This window comes from Myotis daubentonii, chromosome 5, assembly GCF_963259705.1.
Source record: "Myotis daubentonii chromosome 5, mMyoDau2.1, whole genome shotgun sequence".
Taxonomy (NCBI): domain Eukaryota; kingdom Metazoa; phylum Chordata; class Mammalia; order Chiroptera; family Vespertilionidae; genus Myotis; species Myotis daubentonii.
In genome coordinates, this window is record NC_081844.1 from 31,770,690 (window position 1) to 31,788,244 (window position 17,555).

The following is a 17,555-nucleotide window of genomic DNA, read 5'->3' on the forward strand; positions in this document are numbered from 1 at the left end:
GTCCGAACTTCCTGAAGGCCCAAGCTTACCCCTCCATGGCTGCCCCGGATCCTCTCCACCCACCGGAGGCTCCAGGACTGTGGGCAGGAAGGGCCTTCAAGAAGCTTCTATCACCCTCCTGCAGCTGGTCCAGCCACCAGCCTTGGCTCCAGTTGTGCCCAGCCTGGTGGCGTTGGGCTGTGAGACCCTGGCCCAGAGCCCCAAGTGTGTGTGTGGGCTTTCAAGGAAATCAGCCCTGCCTGGGAAGCCCATTCCAGAGCCCTGTTCCTGCTCCCAGGCCTCAGCCTCTGAATCATTCCTGCAGGGACCGACTCCAGGCTTCCCCTCCGCCCCGCCCCGGGCCCCAGTGCCTCTTGCAGTCACTGGCCCCTTCCCGGAAATGCCTCACCCTCAGGCACCCACCGCCCTCTCAGCTCACCTGCTCCAGGGAGGCCCGTCTCAGAAGGCTGCCCCCCAAGCTTCTGGCCTGAGAGTTTAGAGGTCGCCCCTCCCCTCTAAGCACCCTGCACCCTCAGCCCCCAGCCTTGGAAGGGGCCTCAGACCTACCTACTGGGTGCCAGACCTGACCCCAGCGGTTCACCAGCTCACAGCCCTGGGGCCCTGGGTGGGGGTGCAGGCACCCCGTGGAGCAGACCCTGCCTTGCCCCAAACCTGCCCGCCCACCCACTCCCGGCCTCGGGTGCTGCCCAGACGCTGAGTGATGCCAAAGGAGCTCTTGGGGGGGCCCGGCTTGGGCTGGCAGGGGGTGCTGGCCGCGCTGGCTACTACACCCCTGCCCTGCGGCCTGTGTGCCTCGGTGTCCCTCCCCCAGGAGGCTGCGCGGTCTCCCCGGCGAGCTAGGGGGCACCCTCTGGCCCCCATCAGCCAGCCCGGGGCCTGAGGGGTGTGGCCACTGCAGAGGGGAGGGGCCGATGAGAGACAAACGGACCGAAAGACAGAGAGACCGCGAGAGGCGAGGGTAGAGACCCACAGGGTGCTGTCTGCAGAGCGGAGCCCCCAGCCCGCTCTCTTCAGTCCCCGAGGACCCCCCTCCCGCCCCGGGGGGACCTGCCCTCCTGCCTCCCGGGACGACGTGCAGCGGGGCGTCCTGTGCCGCCGGCGGCGTGGCAGCCCCCAAGTCCCCTGTGGGCCCGCCTCCGCCGTGCCTCGGTTTCCCCGGAGCCCGGGCCGGACTGGCGCCCGCACGTCCGCGGGCTCTGGCTCCCGACCCACCGCGCAGTGACCCGCGCTGTCCCATCCATTCACCGTCGACAGGTGAGGACGCAGCCGGAGGCCGGGGGTGGCCTGAGGGTGGCAGATGCGGCGGGGTGTTTCCTGCAGGGGCCTGCCCTGCTGGGGGTGACAGCCGCCCGGCGCCGGGTGGCTGGGGGCGATGATGAGACCGGGTCTGTGCCGGCAGCGGCTGCGCTTCTGCTGCCGTCCCGTCGGTGCGCGGCCACGTGCAGGGGAGGATGCGCTTGTGGGTGGTTTCCAGTCTGTGTGGGGCCTCGGGACCCTGAGGTGCCCTGGGAGGGTGTGGCTGGGAGCCGGTGTTTGTATGGGGGCACGACACGATGGGTTCAGAGGATCACGGTAACTCCTTTTTTAAATATATATTTTTATTGACTTCAGAGAAGAATGGAGAGGGATGGAGAGAAATAAACATCAGTGATGAGAGAGATTCATTGATCCGCTGCCTCCCGCAAGCCCCACGCTGCAGATAGAACCTAAAACCCAGGCATGTGCCCCGACAGGGAATCAAACCGTGACCTCCTGGTTCATAGGTCGATGCTCAACCACGCAGCCACACCGGCTGGGTCACGGGAACTCTTGTGTCCATCATTAGCCACTGGCCAGATGGCCTGGGTCCCCTCCCCTCATCTCATACCGCCCTCTCTTTGGCCCTCCTGGCAGCCCTGATGGTGAGCACGTTGAGGACACCTGGTCATCAGATAAGAAAATGAGGCTGGCCCTGACCGGTTTGGCTCAGTGGATAGAGCGTCGGCCTGCGGACTGAAGGGTCCCAGGTTCGATTCCGGTCAAGGGCATGTACCTTGGTTGCAGGCACATCCCCAGTAGGGGGTGTGCAGGAGGCAGCTGATTGATGTTTCTCTCTCATTGATGTTTCTAACTCTCTATCCTTCTCCCTTCCTCTCTGTAAAAAATCAATAAAATATATTTTTAAGAAAGAAAGAAAGAAAATGAGGCTGTTTGGCTCTCACCTAGTCAAGTTGACTGTGGAGTCCCCACTCTCACCCTCTGGGGTGGGGGCCTGGTTAATGTCACAAACAGGAAAAGTTCCCGGAAACTGAGCCTGTGGTGAGGGGAGGTGGGGGTGGGCCTGGGGACTGATGGTGGCACTGCTTTTCTGTGGGTGTGTCCATATGGGTGTCTGTGGCTGAGCAGGGTGTGGGAGAGGGTTCCCTGTGCACAATGCGTGCCCAGGCTGGGCTGGAACTGACTGGTGCAGGGCCTGGCCTGGACCCTGCACTTCCATGCCAAAGGGCGTCCTCCCGGATCTGTCCTCAGCAGCGAGAGGACAGGAAGCGTGGGAAACAGCCGAGGAGCAGAGCCAGCCGGGGTCACACAGTATCAGGGCTCCTGCCTGGCTGCCCGTGTGCACCTGGCCAGGAGACAGGCTCTGACACACACAGCGTATCTCCTGAGCAGGTGCAGAAGGGCCCGCAGGCGGGGGACACCGCTGAAGCAAAGCCTCCTGGGCGGGAGCAAAGCAGGCCTGGGAAAGCAGCCACCATGCCAGCAGGCAAGCGGATGCCCTTGTTATTCCCATTTCACAGAGGGGAAAACCGACGCTCATCAGCATTGAGCCCCCAGCTTGGCAGTGGCCGCTCAGGGACTTCAATCTGAGCTTGTCTGAGGTCAGCATCATCCCTGGGGGAGGCTGGGCGGGCCCAGGCTGCGGGGGCAGAAGGCCGGATAGGCCTGGGCTTGGGGTGTTGAGCGGAAGCGGGGTTTTTTGAGAGATGGACGGCTCGATGGAGGAGGGAGAGGGAGAGTGGGGTGAGCAATGACCAGGCCTGGACCTGGGAACCAAAATACCACATTCCACTGGCCGAGGGGAGCCCTGCCCGTAGTCCAGCCTCCAGTAAGGCGCCAGTTGTGGAGACACGGATTTCTGGAACCCAGGACCCAGCCAGGCTCCTGTCAGAATTCTGGAACCTCAGCCCTTGGAATTCTAGACTCTGGAGGCCTTCCAGGTTCCAGAACTGGGAGCTCATTCAAACTCCAGAACCCTGGCCCTTCACAGCCTAAACCTGCCCGCCGTCGGGCCATGGAATCCTGCGTTTGTCCAGCAAATCGGGGATGGAAATCTGAAGTCCATGCCTCCCATGAGACACAGAGAGGGAGATGGGTTCCCCCAAGGACCACACAGCGCTGCTCTGGGCCTGGGGCTGGGATGGGAATGGTCCCCTCTAGGTTAGGGGCCCTGCCAGCTCTCCTGGCCAATGTGGGAGGGAAGGGAGGCCTTGCCAGGTGCCTCTACTGGCCTGCTCACCTGGGAAACTTGAGACCGGTAGCTATCACCTGAACCCATGTGAGGGGGGGACTGGAAACCACAGGCTGTGGCCAAAGGGAGTCATGCCAGTTTCCAGTCTCCCCTAGGCCATGGGCTCTGGGTCACAGGTTTGTTCCCAGACGTGGGCGATATGAGGATGTCTCAGGGTGTGCATCCGGGTGAGTGAGTGGTGCAGGAACGCCCACAGGAAAGTGGGGACAAGGGACCATGAGACCCAAGAGGGGCTGACAGTCATTCCAGGCAGAGGCCAGGGCAGTGGCCGCAGGCGCAGCCCAAGTCCCCAGGAATGTTCAGAAATGGCACATACCAGCTCTCGAGGGAGGAGGGAGAGCTTTGTCCCAGGAGGAATTCAAGTTCCAGTGAAATCTGCGATGGCGAAGTGCACACCCCTGGCCCGGGCTGGAGGACTAAGGTCCCGGTCACCATGGGAGGCACGCCCTCCACCCACCCCACGCCCCCAGGCCTTAGTTTCCCCACTTGAGGCCCCGCCAGCACCAAAGTGGTGGTGGCCTTGGCGCTCAGCCTGGGAGGGAAGCTCAGGGCAGCTGTCAGGAGCTGGATAATTTATGAGAGCAGATAAGGAGCCGTGGAGTCTGAGGGGCTGGGCCAAGGCCCCACTATGGGGATGGGAAGTGAGGCTGGTGGCCACCTGCTGGGCACATTCACAGGGATTGAGCACCTACAGTGTGCTAAGCCCTGTACCCAGATGAACTCATTGCCACCAAGAGCCCCATTTTACAGGAAGGGAAACTGAGGCTCAGAGTGGGGACACAGGGAGCCCAAGGTCAGCGAGAGGGTAGGTAGCAAAGGCAGGGTTTGAATCCGGTCTGACCAACTTTTTAGAAAATTTTATTCTTCCTTAGAGAAAATTATAATAATTGTGAACCCCCACACCCACCTGGCACCAGCTCCCATCGAATGGGCAGAATTTTGAATCACGAACACACATAGGTAATGAGGCCGGAGTTTACATTCCAGCTCAGCTCGGGCTGGACCGTGTGACCTTGAACAAGTTCGTTACCCTCTCCATGCCTGCTGCCCCTTCTGCAAAGAACAAAGGACTTTTATGAGCTTTAACTGCCTGGGTGCTCCTTCCCTGTTCCTCCCACGGTCCCGCCTCCCCACCGTGGCCCACCCTGCTCTCTCCACCAGGTGCACCCTCACTGCCAACACGAGGATGACTTGTGGTATGAACCTGGGGCAGAAGCTGGGGGCCTGGATGTGGCTTTATATCTTCCCTGGTGTGTCCTTTTGGGAACTGGGAGCTGTTTTCTGAATGTTCTCTCTCTCTCTCTCTCTCTCTCTCTCTCTCTCTCTTTTTGTATAGCAAAGGTGGAGATTTATTGAAGAACAAGTACAGACTCCCACGTGGGGAGGGGGACAGAGTCCCCTGAATGTCCTCATTTTATTGCTACTTGCCGTCCCCGCGTCGGCTGGCTGATTCACACTGGGCGTCAGCCAGCCCAGATGTCCCTCTGGCTTCTCCCCCAGCCCCACGCCTGTCAGCAGGTCCCTCCTGCTGCCTTTTATAGCCCATCCCTGGGGACCTGTGGCCCCAGATGTTCTGTTTTTTTGTTCCCAGAATGAAACTGGATTTTTGGGTGTATTACTTATTATAAAAGCGATGCCAAGAAATGGGGTGAGGGGGTGGGGGGGGGGAGAGAATCTACATGATTTCAAAAAATTAAGTAATGAAAAATAATAATCCACACACTTTCAACCTGTGAGAGGAAGGATCTCCCTAAAATACCAGTGGGTGGGGCCTCACCCTCGTGCATTCGTGAAAGATTATGAGCCACGAGGCTGACCTCAGGGCTGGTACGAAAGCCGGTGAGCTCTGGCCGACCACTAGCCGCCCTCTCCACGCTGGATGCGTCCTGTCTTACTGTGGCTGAGGTCTGTCCTGGAAGCTGCAGTCCACCAAGGGCTTGGATGGGAGACCAGCAGGGACACAAGCTCGGGGAGGAGAAAGCCCTGCTTGGGGTCATGCAACAGGTGCCAGGGCTGGAGTTCAAACCTGGGGCTTCTTGGCCCTTCTCTTCAACCCAACAGATACTAACTGGTGTCCCCCAGAGGAGACAGCCCAGGTCCTCACCTCGCAGGTCACTGATTCTAGGGCAGGACAGAGCTAGTAATAGTAAAGCCTATGCGTGCAGAGTGAGGTAAGTCAGGAAAGGCATCCTTAAGGAGGGGTTATTTGAGTTGGGGCATTGAAGGTTGTACAGGAGTTCACCAGGGCCACTCTGATTAAATGCAGAATGAATCACCAGCAAATCATCTCTCTGCCCCCACCAGGTGTGCCAGGGCCAGTGCCAGCCGCACCCACAGCCTCAGCCCAATGGGACGGTGACGCTCACGCTCCCGACTGCCCCTCCGCCATGTGGACCAATGACAGTTCTCTGGGCCCCTGTTTCCGGCCAATGAACATCACGCTAGAGGAGCGGCGCCTGATCGCCTCCCCCTGGTTCGCTGCCTCCTTCTGCCTCGTGGGCCTGGCCTCCAACCTGCTGGCCCTGAAGGTGCTGGCAGGGGCCCGGCAGGGCAGCTCTCAGGGGAGGTCCTCCTTCCTCACCTTCCTCTGTGGCCTGGTCCTCACCGACTTCATGGGGCTGCTGGTCACCGGCGCCATCGTGGTGTCCCAGCACGCCATCCTCTTCGACTGGCAGGCCGTGGACCCCGGCTGTCGCCTCTGCCGCTTTATGGGCGTCGCCATGGTCTTCTTCGGCCTGTGCCCGCTGCTGCTGGGGGCCGCCATGGCCGCAGAGCGCTACCTGGGCATCGCGCGGCCCTTCTGGCGCCCCGCGGCCGCCTCCCAGCGCCGCGCCTGGGCCATCGTGGGGCTGGTGTGGGCCACGGCGCTGGCGCTGGGCCTGCTGCCCCTGCTGGGCCTGGGCCGCTACACCCTGCAGTACCCGGGCTCCTGGTGCTTCCTCACGCTGGGCCCCGCGCCCGGGGACGTGGCCTTCGGGCTGCTGTTCGTGCTGCTGGGCAGCCTCTCCGTGGGGCTGTCCTTCCTGCTCAACACCATCAGCGTGGCCACCCTGTGCCACGTCTACCACGGGCAGGAGGCCGCGCAGCAGCGCCCGCGGGACTGCGAGGTCGAGATGATGGCCCAGCTCCTGGGCATCATGGTGGTGGCCAGCGTCTGCTGGATGCCGCTGCTGGTGAGTGCCGGGGCGGGGCCTGCCCGGGGTCCCGCCGGCCGTGGCGAGGGGCCTCCGTTCATCCAGAAAGCATTTCAGGCTCTCATCCCGGAGACGATGTGGGCACCGCCCCAGTGCCGAGGGGCCCTTCCTGGAGAAGCCGTGAGCCGGACACGGACACCCCCCGGGTGGGGGCGGGGCTGGCTGTCGCGTCCCCGGCCGTGTCCCCAGCCTTGCCCAGCACACCGTAGTGCTCAGGGAGCCATTTTAATAGAAATTCATGTAATAGAATTTTAATACAATGCATGTGTGACCATATGAGTTATAATTCTATTTAACAATATATAATTTTAATTATAAAATATATACATTATAATTAATTATATTGTATTATCATGAATACTTCATCATATCAATTATATAATATATGATTACATATTGTATGTTATATAATTGTTAAGTACTATACAATATATAATAATATATTAATATATTAATATATTAATACTTAATAGTTATATCAATAATATATCATTACATAATTATAATTATGACTAAATTTTTAACTAATATATAACTATAATTATAATCAACAATATATTAATTATTAGATAATTATTGTATTATAATTGTAAATAACATGATATATTATATAATATTACATGTAAAATTCAATATTTGATAAAATATATTAAAATAATTTAATCTAATATTTTGATATAAATTTTTAATATAAAAGTATTTGTCATAACATTTTATAAAACATAAATTATATTAAATCCTTTAAAATAAAATATGAAATAGGTTATTTTATATACAATTTTTCTTTCCAGAGAGGAAGAGAGAGGGAGAGCGATAGAAACACCAATGAGGAGAGAGAATCATTGATCGGCTGCCTCCTGCATGCCCCTATTGGGGATCGAGCCTGCAACCTGAGCATGTGCCCTTGACGGGAATTGAACCTGGGACCCTTCAGTCTACAGACCGATACTCTATCCACTGAGCCAAACCGGCTAAGGCTATATACAATTTTACACTATGGTTTTATAATATATTATGAAATGTTTATAAAATATAAACTACTTAATAGAATAACAATGCTGGTTGTAACAGTAATTCCAACTGTTTACTCCTGCAAATCTTGTTTTGCACCACATTTCATCGTGCCCAGGAGAGGAGCAGGGGAAGAGAGCTTATTCTGTGGCCACATCAGCTGAGGCTCAGAGAAGTCAGGCAGCTCTCTCGAGGTCACGCAGCACAGCAGTAACAGAATCAGTGCTGGATCTTAGGGGACCAGAGGTGCTGGTGGAGGGAGGGGCAGGGGTGGAGGCCGGCCTGACTCCTGGGTAACTGCTCTGGCCTTCGACAGGTCTTCATCGCCCAGACGGTGCTGCGGAGCCCACCAGCCATGAGCCCCACCGGGCAGCTGTCCCGAGCCACGGAAAAGCAGCTGCTCATTTACCTGCGTGTGGCCACCTGGAACCAGATCCTGGACCCCTGGGTGTACATCCTGTTCCGCCGGGCCGTGATCCGCCGCCTCCACCCTGGCCTCAGCACCCGGTCCCGGTCGCTCTCCCTGCAGCCCCAGCTCGCCCGGAGGCCCACCATGGCGTAGGGCCAGGGAGACATCAGCGGCCATTCAGCCTCGGGCCTCCCTGACAGTCACAGCTGCCCACCCTGAAGTCCAGAGCTGGGATGCAGGATGAGCAGAGTTTGAGTGGCAGGATTGTGAGCTGTCTTCCGTCAGCCCTGGGGGCTCCCCGATCCTCCCTGACCCCCCCTTTCTAAGCCCGTTTTCTTCTCTCAGGCCCCTCCCAACTTCAGGCTGGGTGAGTGGGAATGTCGGAAGGGTATCTGGAGACAATTAAACTTGTAAGCCTCCCCTTCCAGAAGTCCCCAGGAAATTGGGGGTCTGACCACTGAATATGACCTATTCTGTGGGGTACAGTTGATCCCCTTTGACACCCCAACCTGAGAAGGCTCTGCCTAGAAAAGATTCAATATAAATGGGCAGGACGCCCCCTCTCTTGCCAAAATGTATCTCAGCGGCTTTATTTCCCTTTGGGTCTGGAGGCCAGCGGCCACTTGTTGAAGTTTGGTGCATCAGATCGTTATCCGGCCCTGTGACAACCGAGCAGAAGGCGGGGGCGGGCAGAGGGCATGAGACTGGGTTTTGGCTCCTCGCCCACCTCCCCATTGAGTCCAATCTTCTGGAATCCTTCCTGTCACCCCTCGAGAGGGTTCTGGTATTAAACCCGTGGGAGACACACACAAGGCCACTGAGTGACACACGCTTCCTCCGTCCCAGATGGAGCCATTCCCTTATAAGCTTATCGTGTAGCCGGTCATTCACTTCACACTCCGACTCCCAGTGTCTTGAACAAACAGCACTTGGCCCACAATAAGTGCTCAAAAAAGATGGATCGAATGGACGAATGACTGGGGTTTTGAGGAGCGTCATGTATGTGTGAATACACGAACCCATGCACAGTGAGTACTCGTAAAGCACCTGGCACATAGTAGGTGCTTAAGAAGCAGCCAGTGTTGTGTTCGCCCCCCCCCCCCCCGGGCCCTCATGCCTGCCCCTGCCTCTGCTCTCCCCAAACCGCCCTCAAATACAACACACCTGGCTGCAGGGGTGGGATGTGCCTTTATTCCCATGAGCCCTCGAGGTACATGAAGAGCCAACCACCCCCCTGCCCCTCCCTTTCCCCCTTTCCCTTCCACAGACCTGGGATCTGCTTACACCTCCCAGAGCCAGGCCCAATGAAACGGAAGCCCGTTTCCATCCTCCCGCCCCTGACCTGTGGGGGAATGAGGTCACCTGCCGCTTCTGGGGGACCAGAGCTGGGAGGGGGAGGAGAGGGGATGGAGCCCACCAAGGGCCAAAACTATGTCACCCCCAAGCTACAGCTCCTTGTGGTGGTGGGGGGGCTCTGGCCCTCGCAGAGCAGCTCCTGGCCCCCTGTGCATGGGCGTGTGGGCAGGCTCCTGAGCTGGGGATTCAGGGAGCTGGGACCGAAGGAGGGCCACCCCGGAGGCAGAACTAGGGGTGACAGATGTGGTAGGTGGAGTGGGCTTACGGGGTCCCACCTGGGGCTTAGGCAAAAGGGCTGGTTTCTGGCGAGTCAAGGGGGCCTGTGGCTTTGGGGCCAGCTGGGGTGTCGGCAGGCTTCTGCCAGTATTGGCCTGGGTTCCACGCACCAGATCATGGGGCTGGGGTTGAGGCTGAAAGGCTTTGCTGGGGCCCGGAGTCGGGGCTCTTGGTGGTGGGTCTGGGGGCTGAGGTCGGGCTGGAGGAGCGGGATCAGACTGGGTTCTAGGGTCAAGGCCAGGGGTCTGGGGGCGAAGCCCATTCCTAGAACTGCGCTGGATTCTTAAGCTGGTCTGGGTTCTGGAGCCGGATTGGGTTTCAGAAACAGGCTGGGTTCTAGAACTATGGTGGATTCCAGAGTGGGGCTCAGTTCTTAAACTGGTCTGGATTTCAGAACTGGGCTGGGTCTCAGAGCTGAACTGAATCCTGGAGCTGGGCTGGGTTCTGGAACTGAGCTGGGCTCCAGTGCTGGGCTGAATTCTTGCACTGGTCTGGGTTCCAGAGCTGGGCTGGGTGTCTGAGCTGGGCTGAGTCTCAGATCTGAGCTTGGTTCCCAAACTGGTCTGGGTTCTGGAACTGGTTTGGGTTCCAGAAACAGGCTGGGTTCTGGAACTGAGCTGGGCTCCAGAGCTCGGCTGTATTCTTGAACTGGCCTGAGTTTCAGAGCTGGGCTGAGTCTCAGAGCTGAACTGAATCCTAGAGCTGGGCTGGGTTCTGGAACTGAGTTGGGCTCCAGCGCTGGGCTGAATTCTTGCACTGGTCAGGGTTTTAGAGCTTGGCTGGGTGTCTGAGCTGGGCTGAGTCTCAGATCTGAGCTGGGTTCCAAAACTGGTCTGGGTTCTGGAACTGGTTTGGGTTCCAGAAACAGGCTGGGTTCTGGAACTGAGCTGGGTTCCAGAGCTGGGCTGAATTCTTGCACTGGCCTGGGTTTCAGAGCTGGGGAGGGCTCTGGAGCTGAGCTTAGACTCAGAACTAAGCCAGGTGCCAGAGCTCGACTTGGATTTGGAGCTAAGATGGGCTTCAGAGCTGGGCTGCATTCTTGAACTGGTCTGGGTTCCAGAGCTGGGCTGGTTCTCAGAGCTAAACTGAATCCTGGTACTAAGCTGGGTTCTGGAGCTGAGCTGGGTTTCAGAGCTGAGCCGGGTCTCAGAGCTAGACTGGGTTCTAGAGCTGAGCTGGGCTCCGGAGCTGGGTTGAATTCTTGCGCTGATCTGGGCCCCAGAACTGGGCTGGGTCTCCGAACCAAGCTGGGCTCCAGAACTTGTCTGGGTTCTGAAGCTGGGTTTAGTTCCAGAAACAGGCTGGATTCTAGAACTAAGCTGGGTTCCAGAACTGGGCTGTATCCTTGAGCTGGTGGGGGTTTCAGAGTTGAGTTGAGTCTCAGAGCTGAACTGGACTCTAGAGATGAGCTGAGTTGCAGAGCTGACCTGCTTTGCAAAGTTTGGATCAATATCAGAGCTGCCTTGGGTTGTGGCCTGAGGGGTTTCCAAGATGAGCTGAGTCCCAGAAAGTGATTGAGCCATGCAGGCCTGGGTCCTGGAGCTGGGCCTGCTCTTGGAGCTAGACAGAGTTGTGGAGCTTAAGTCTGTCACTGCATTGGTCTGGGTCCCAGGACTAGAGTTTAGCTGGATTCTGGAACTCAACTCGGTATCAGCAACTGACTGTGTTTTGGAGCTCGATGAGATTTCAGAGACAGTCTGTGCTCCAGAACTGAGTTGAGTTCTAGAGCTGGGCTGAGTGCCTAATCTGGATTGAGCTCTGGAAATTGGCCAGTCCTTGAAGCTGGACTGGGCCCCAGAGCTGGAAGGTGTTCTAGAGCTGGTCTTCGTACTGCAGTGAGAGTGGGGTTCAGCATCAAGCTGGGTTGTGGAGACAGGCCTGGCCTCAGAGATGGATGAGGTTCCAGGGCTCGTCTGAATTCTAGAGATGGGCCTGGTGGTAGCACTAGGCTGGGATCTAGAGCTGGGCTCAGTTTCTGAGCTGGACTCATCACTGGAGCTGGACTGGGCCCCAGAATGAAACTGAGTTTTAGAGCAGGGTTGGGATCTGGGCTGAGCTGCCACATGCATCGGGGTTCCTGAGCTGATCTGGGTTCGTGAATAGGGTTGAGTTTGGGAGCTGTCTTTGAATCCTACGCTGGAGAGGTTTCTGTAGTTGGGCTGATCCTTAAGTCTCACCTGGGTTTCAGAACTAACTGGTGTTCCCGAACTAAACTGGGTGTCCAGGTCTGGCAGCATCGTGGAGCTATCTTGTGTTCCAGAGGCAGGTCGAGTTTTATGGCAGGGCTTGGTCATAGAGCTGGGCTGGCTTCCGATGCTGGCATTGATCACAGAACTGGGCTGGGTCTTAAAACTTGTCTGGGTTCCAGAACTTGACTTAATGCCAAAGCTCGGCTTGGCCTCAGAGCTGTCCTGGGTTCTAGAGGTGGGCTGAGTTTTGGAACTGGGCTGGGTTCTGGAGCTAGGTTGGGTCTCAGAACTGGATTGTGTTCTAGAGATGAACTTAGCTTCAGAGCTAGCCTGTGATCTAGAACAGAGCTTGGTCTCAGAGCTGGGCTTGGTCTCCAAACTGGTATGGGTTCTAGAGTCGAACCTGGTCTCAGAGCTTGCCTGGGTTCTAGAGCTGGGTTGGGTCTCAGAACCAGATGAAGTTCTCGAGATGAACTTGGCCTCAGAGCTGGCTTGGAGTCTAGAGCAGGGCTTGGTCTCAGAACTAGGCTTGGTCTCAGAACTGGTGTGGGCTCTAGAGGTGCCCTTGGTCTCAGAGATGACCTGGGCTCTAGAGGGGGACTGGGTCTCAGGTCTGGGCTGGGCTCTGGAGCAGGGCTGGGCTTCAGGAACCAGCCTGCAGGGCTGGGGCAGGGGGCTGGGCTCCGGACTGGGGCTGCGCTCAGCCCCAGGGCAAATTAGCCACAAGCCTCCCTGGCCTCCCCGATGGCGGCCCACACCTCCACCACGAACTCGTCCGGGAAGGCGAACTCGCCCAAGACGGAGTCTAAACGGCGTGCAAACTCCTGAACGCTCACCGTCTTCTTGGATGTCTCCACCATGGTGGACGCTGCCAGGGTGGGAAGGAAAGTGGGTAAGAGTGCTCTGGGACCCCAGCTTCCCCTTGGGACCCTGCCTCCTCCCAGTGGGCTGGCCTCCCCCCAGGGTCCACCGGCTTACCCTGGCCCCTTACCCAGCTCTGGGTCCCGAATGCCCATGTAACTCTCCAGTAGGTCATCCACCTTCCGAGAGGCCTCCTCCTCAAATTCACTGGGCTGGGCGCAGGGGGACAAAACAGAGGGTCAGAACCACAGATCCCTCCAGCCCAGCCCCCTCCCAGGCTCCTCCCCTTGGGTACCAGCAGGCCGGGACCTCGCGTGCCAATGCTCCTGCGCCACCATTGCCCTGCCTCACCTGAAGACCCATTTTGCAGGTGGGGAAACTGGCGCTGTGTGAGGGACGTCTCAGCCTAGGTCACGCTGACTCAGAGTTAGAGCTGTAGGTGTTAGAGTCCCTGAAGGCCCCCCTCCCCTCACTCACCACTTCCTCTACTGTGGCAGCCCCCCCAGAACGAAGCCGCAGGGTCTCCCGCCCGCTGGTCACTTTTGCTTCCACGGGGCATTTGCTGCTCCGGCTCCTCTGGCTGATCATGTCTGGAGGGGACAGAGTGGTGGAGGGGCGCGTGTTCTGGATGGATCCACTCTTTGTAAACACTGGGAAACCACCAGCTGAGACTTTCTGGAACTTTCTTATCCTTCCAAGGCCCCCTTGTGTTCATAGCCTTAAAGCAGCACTTTAAAAGCTCCCACCAAGTGACACAATAGATCTAAACAGCGCCTCAGCCTTCCTCCGTCTTCCCAAACTCCCCCGTCCCCAGCTAGACGGTAGCAGTATGGAAACCGCCCACCTGTTCCCAGTACAATGCCAGAAGTTCCCCCTCATGTCACCAGAGGCATCTAGAACCTTCCATCCTACCCCACCCCCACCCCCCCCTCCGCTGACCCCGGCATCCAGAGAACCCACTCCCCCAAGAGCTCCCCCCACCGCCTGCCCCCAAGGCCACAGGCGGCCCTCACCGAAGGCCCTCTTGGGCTGCACCAGGCGCAGGGTGAAGGGCTGGGCCTTGGGCAGCTCACGGAGCATCTTGGCGACCTCGTAGTGGCGGCAGCCGACGATGGAGTGGTCGTTGATGGCCTCGATACTGTCGCCCACACACACGGCTTCGATCCTGTTGATGATGCTGCCCTCCTTGATCCTCTGCAGGGACCCAGAGTCACTCCAGGGGCCACCCCCGCGGAGCCCCCTTAGACCAGAGGGGGGCAGTGGCTCGCCCCAGGGCCTGGAGCACCCGGAAAGTCGCCCCCCCCCTCCCCGCACCGCGGGCACCTTGATGAAGGCGTAGCCGGCCCCGTTGTCCGTGATGGTCAGCCCCAGGGCATCCTCCGTCTTCGTGACCTCCACCTCCTTGGTCTCGCCGCGCACATGCGCGAAGATGAAGTCCTCCAGGCCGATCTGGCCGCCCAGGAGCTTCTGCATGTCCACCTTGTGGCTGTTGAGGGTGCAGAATAAGATCTGCCCCGGGGATGGGAGCTCAGGATTAATGACAGCGCTCACGCCCCGCTGTCTGCGCAGAACCACGGGCGGGATGGGCTCAGGGGCCTGACGGGGAAACCGAGGCACAAAAGACACTGGCCCAGCCCACAGGATCTTCGGGGGTGGGGGTGAGGAGACAGGCCCCCAGAATGAGGGGCAGGGTGAGAAGGAGGCTGCAGGAAGAAACCTCCTTTCCCACCCCGGACTTCTGTTCCAACCCCTTGGTGCCCTGATCCCCACCCCACCATCTTTCCCGGCCGTTCTGCATCCGCTGGCGCCCCCTGGGGGCTGCACGGCGCACCGCTCTGCACCCGGCCTGTAACCCCGGCTGCCTCCGACGTATCGCCTGGAAAGGGGCTGCCTGGAACCCCAGCCTCCAGCCGCGGCCAGGAACCACAGACACGCTTCCCCGAGGGCTGTACCCACCTTAGCTGCGGGGCGGGGGGACGGGGGGGTGAATTCCCGGACGATCTAGCGACTCACTAACCCCTTAGACCTGCTCCTCTTTTGTGCAGGCCGCTCAACGGGGCGTCCCCAGTGCATGGGCACCATTGGGTCTGAGTGGTGCGTCTCCGAGACCCCGGGCCTCCAGTCCAGGGGTCCGAACTCCACCCTTACCCCCGGGTCAGCCCCGTGGGCCTCGGGCGCTGGGGGCCCGCGGTCCTCACCTCGGTGGGCGCGATCCCGAAGGCCTCGGCGATCTTGGCGTAGAGCTCTCGGACGTTGGTGAAACCCTCGATCTTGCCCGTGGGGCTGCCGTGAGCCAGCTGCGTGCGGAAGACGAGGCGCGGGCGGGCGCGGGGCGCGGCGGGGGGCTCGGAGGGTGCGGGCGAGGGCGCGGGCTGGCGCGGGGCCTCGGCCCCTCGGGCCTCGCGGGCCGCTGCGCTCTCCATGGCCGGAGGAGCTGGGCGACCCGGGCCACCGCCTCCGCCACCGCCGGATCCGCTGCTTCCTGCCGCCTCCCCTCCCCCGGCCCAGGGCGCGACAGCCGAGCTGCCCGGGTAAGGGGATCCAGGAACCCGAGCCGCCCAGGAAGGCGACACCGCGGGGTGCGGAGAGGGGGGCCCGGCCCCAGGTGTCCAGGCCCTGCCAGGGCCAGCTGCGCGCTCCCCAGGGAGGCTGGGCGGTCTGCGGGGCCTGGGTTGTAGAGCGGGAAACACGGATCACAGGAAAGGAGCTCACTGCGAGCTCATCCTTGCAACAGCCCGAAGCGGTGGGAATAAGGTTCCCCTGGTCCCTCCTCTGCCCACCACCCTCCAAGCTCCCACCTCCTTCACCTAAAAGTGGGCTTTGTTCCTCAGCCATAGGGCCTTGCACGACCGGCCCCCATTCCAGCCCTGTCCTCACTCCCTCCCCCTCCATCACGATCCCGGCTTCAGCTGTTCCTCCACTCCCAGGCACAGTCCCGCCGCAGGGCCTTTGCTAGTGCTGTGCCCGTGCCCCTCCCCGGAGCTCTTCTCCCCGCTCTCCAGATGGTTCCTTCCCTCACTTCCTTCAGCTCTTTGCTCAAATGTCACCTCCTCTGACTACCTCCGATCTCTCTTCCCAGCTTTCCTTTTCTCCCTAGCACTGAGCATCGCTTGACAAACCAGATTATTTCTACTTATCCTTCTTGTGCCCTGTCCTCCCAACTGGGAGGTCAGCTCCGGCAGGGCCAGGGTTCTGGTCTCTTGTTCCCCTGCTGTGTCAGGGGGCCCAGTGCCAGGCACACAGGGAGCAGGCACTCGGGCAATATTTGATGAGGGAATAAGTGGCCCCCAGGTTACAGATGAAGAAGGAGGCTCCAGCGCCAGGAGACCTCTGTAAGAATCCCCTGGGAACACAACACTAGGCATCAGGAAATCTGGCTCAATGAACAGTGGTGGAATGCCGTTCCCACTGTAACGAGGGGCCTCTCGCCTCGGAGGACTCTCAGAATCCAGACATTGATGGGAAAAGGCTTTGGGTGATGTAAGAAAATGTATGTATATGTTTAAAGCCTCCAAAACATGACACACACCGCAACATGGATGAGCCTTGCACACATGATGCTCACTGAGAGAAGCCAGACACAAAAGGCCACTCAGTGTGTGGTTCTATTTATGTGAAACGCCCAGAACAGGCAAATGCTCCGAGACAGTAAGTGGATTCGTGGAGAGAGGGACTGGGGCTGACTGCTTAGCGCCACCGGGCTTCTTTTTGGAGGGATGGAATGTTCTGGAATTAGAGTGTGCCAATGGTTGCACAACTTTGTGAGTACACTGGAAACCACAGAATTGTACACATTAAAACCTTTAAAAAACAAAAAGAAACCCAAAACGATCAAAATGGTACTCTTTCAGGAGGACATATTCATGTGCTAAAAGGATGTCTAAGACCTGCCCAGGAGTGATAAGCTCCAAATTTGGGATGGAGATACCTGTCCCAGGGAGCTCACACCTGGGGGGGGGGGCGGGGGGGCGAGTTAACACTATCCAGTTGTATCAGTCTCCAAGGGTGGTCATAATAAAGTACCACAACCGGTGGCTTAAAACAGATTTATTTTATTTACAGTTCTGGAGGCCAGAAGCCCAAAATCAAGTTATCAGCGGGCCAAGACCCGGGATAGGATCCTTCCTTGCCTCTCCGAACGTCTGGTGGTGGCCTTGGCATTCCTCAGCAGCTGTGGTACTCAGATGTCTGCCTTTGTCATCACATAGCTGTCTCCGTTCTGCGTCTGTGTCTAAATTTTCATCTTCTTATAAGGACACCAGTCATACTGGATTAGGCCCACCCTACTCTGGGGTGACCTCATCTTTTCACTAATTATATCTGCAAATAAGGTCATATTCTGAGATCCTGGGATAAAGACTTCGACATATCTTTTGAGGGGACATAATTAAATCTGTAGCATGGGTGTTGTTCAAATTAGTCTCCAAAAGTTTTAGAATGTTTTATTTATTTGTTTGTTTGTTGATTTTTATTGATTTCAGAGAGGAAGGGAGAGGGCTAGAAACATCAATGATGAGAATCATTGATTGGCTGCCTCCTGCACGCCCCCTACTGGGGAGCGAGCCCACAATCTGGGTTCGATGCCCCTGACCAGAATCAGGAACCGGGACCCTTCAGTCCGCAGGCCGATGCTCTATCCACTGAGCCAAACTAGCTAGGGCTAGAATGTTTTAAATATTCCATTAAACACTGAAGTCTCAGAGTTTCCTCAATAAGTTAAGCATAGAATTACTATATGACCCAGCAATTCC

At 57.9% G+C, this 17,555-nt stretch overlaps 2 protein-coding genes across 3 annotated transcripts; one reads left to right on the top strand and one right to left on the bottom strand.

The window, feature by feature from the left end:
* The first annotated feature begins 737 nt into the window (after positions 1–737).
* Positions 738–9,200, top strand: TBXA2R (thromboxane A2 receptor). 2 transcript variants are annotated; one of them, XM_059697189.1, is made up of 4 exons: positions 738–1,254; positions 2,778–2,858; positions 5,813–6,681; positions 8,030–9,200. In XM_059697189.1, the coding sequence occupies exons 3-4, from the start codon at positions 5,896–5,898 to the stop codon at positions 8,273–8,275; spliced, it is 1,032 nt and encodes a 343-aa protein (XP_059553172.1). In that variant the 5' UTR covers positions 738–1,254; positions 2,778–2,858; positions 5,813–5,895; the 3' UTR covers positions 8,276–9,200. The 2 variants fall into 2 exon arrangements, with proteins under 2 accessions (XP_059553172.1, XP_059553171.1); XM_059697188.1 differs by lacking the exon at positions 2,778–2,858 and having other exon boundaries at positions 739–1,254.
* Positions 9,201–12,516: 3,316 nt separating this feature from the next.
* Positions 12,517–15,344, bottom strand: GIPC3 (GIPC PDZ domain containing family member 3). The gene is made up of 6 exons (XM_059697190.1): positions 15,003–15,344; positions 14,128–14,313; positions 13,818–13,998; positions 13,282–13,394; positions 12,935–13,016; positions 12,517–12,811 (listed from the first exon to the last, which is right to left on the bottom strand). Exons 1-6 carry the CDS (start codon positions 15,225–15,227, stop codon positions 12,660–12,662), a joined length of 939 nt encoding a protein of 312 aa, XP_059553173.1. The 5' UTR covers positions 15,228–15,344; the 3' UTR covers positions 12,517–12,659.
* Positions 15,345–17,555: the final 2,211 nt, after the last annotated feature.

Bases quoted from the DNA above. Each gene is read 5' to 3' on its own strand.
- TBXA2R (XM_059697189.1), top strand. From the start codon at position 5,896: ATGTGGACCAATGACAGTTCTCTGGGCCCCTGTTTCCGGCCAATGAAC. The intron at 6,682-8,029 runs GTGAGTGCCGGG...GGCCTTCGACAG, and splicing joins TCTGCTGGATGCCGCTGCTG to GTCTTCATCGCCCAGACGGT.
- GIPC3 (XM_059697190.1), bottom strand. From the start codon at position 15,227: ATGGAGAGCGCAGCGGCCCGCGAGGCCCGAGGGGCCGAGGCCCCGCGC. The intron at 13,017-13,281 runs GTGAGTGAGGGG...CCCTGCGCCCAG, and splicing joins CTGCCACAGTAGAGGAAGTG to CCCAGTGAATTTGAGGAGGA. The intron at 12,812-12,934 runs GTAAGGGGCCAG...CCACCCTGGCAG, and splicing joins CATTCGGGACCCAGAGCTGG to CGTCCACCATGGTGGAGACA.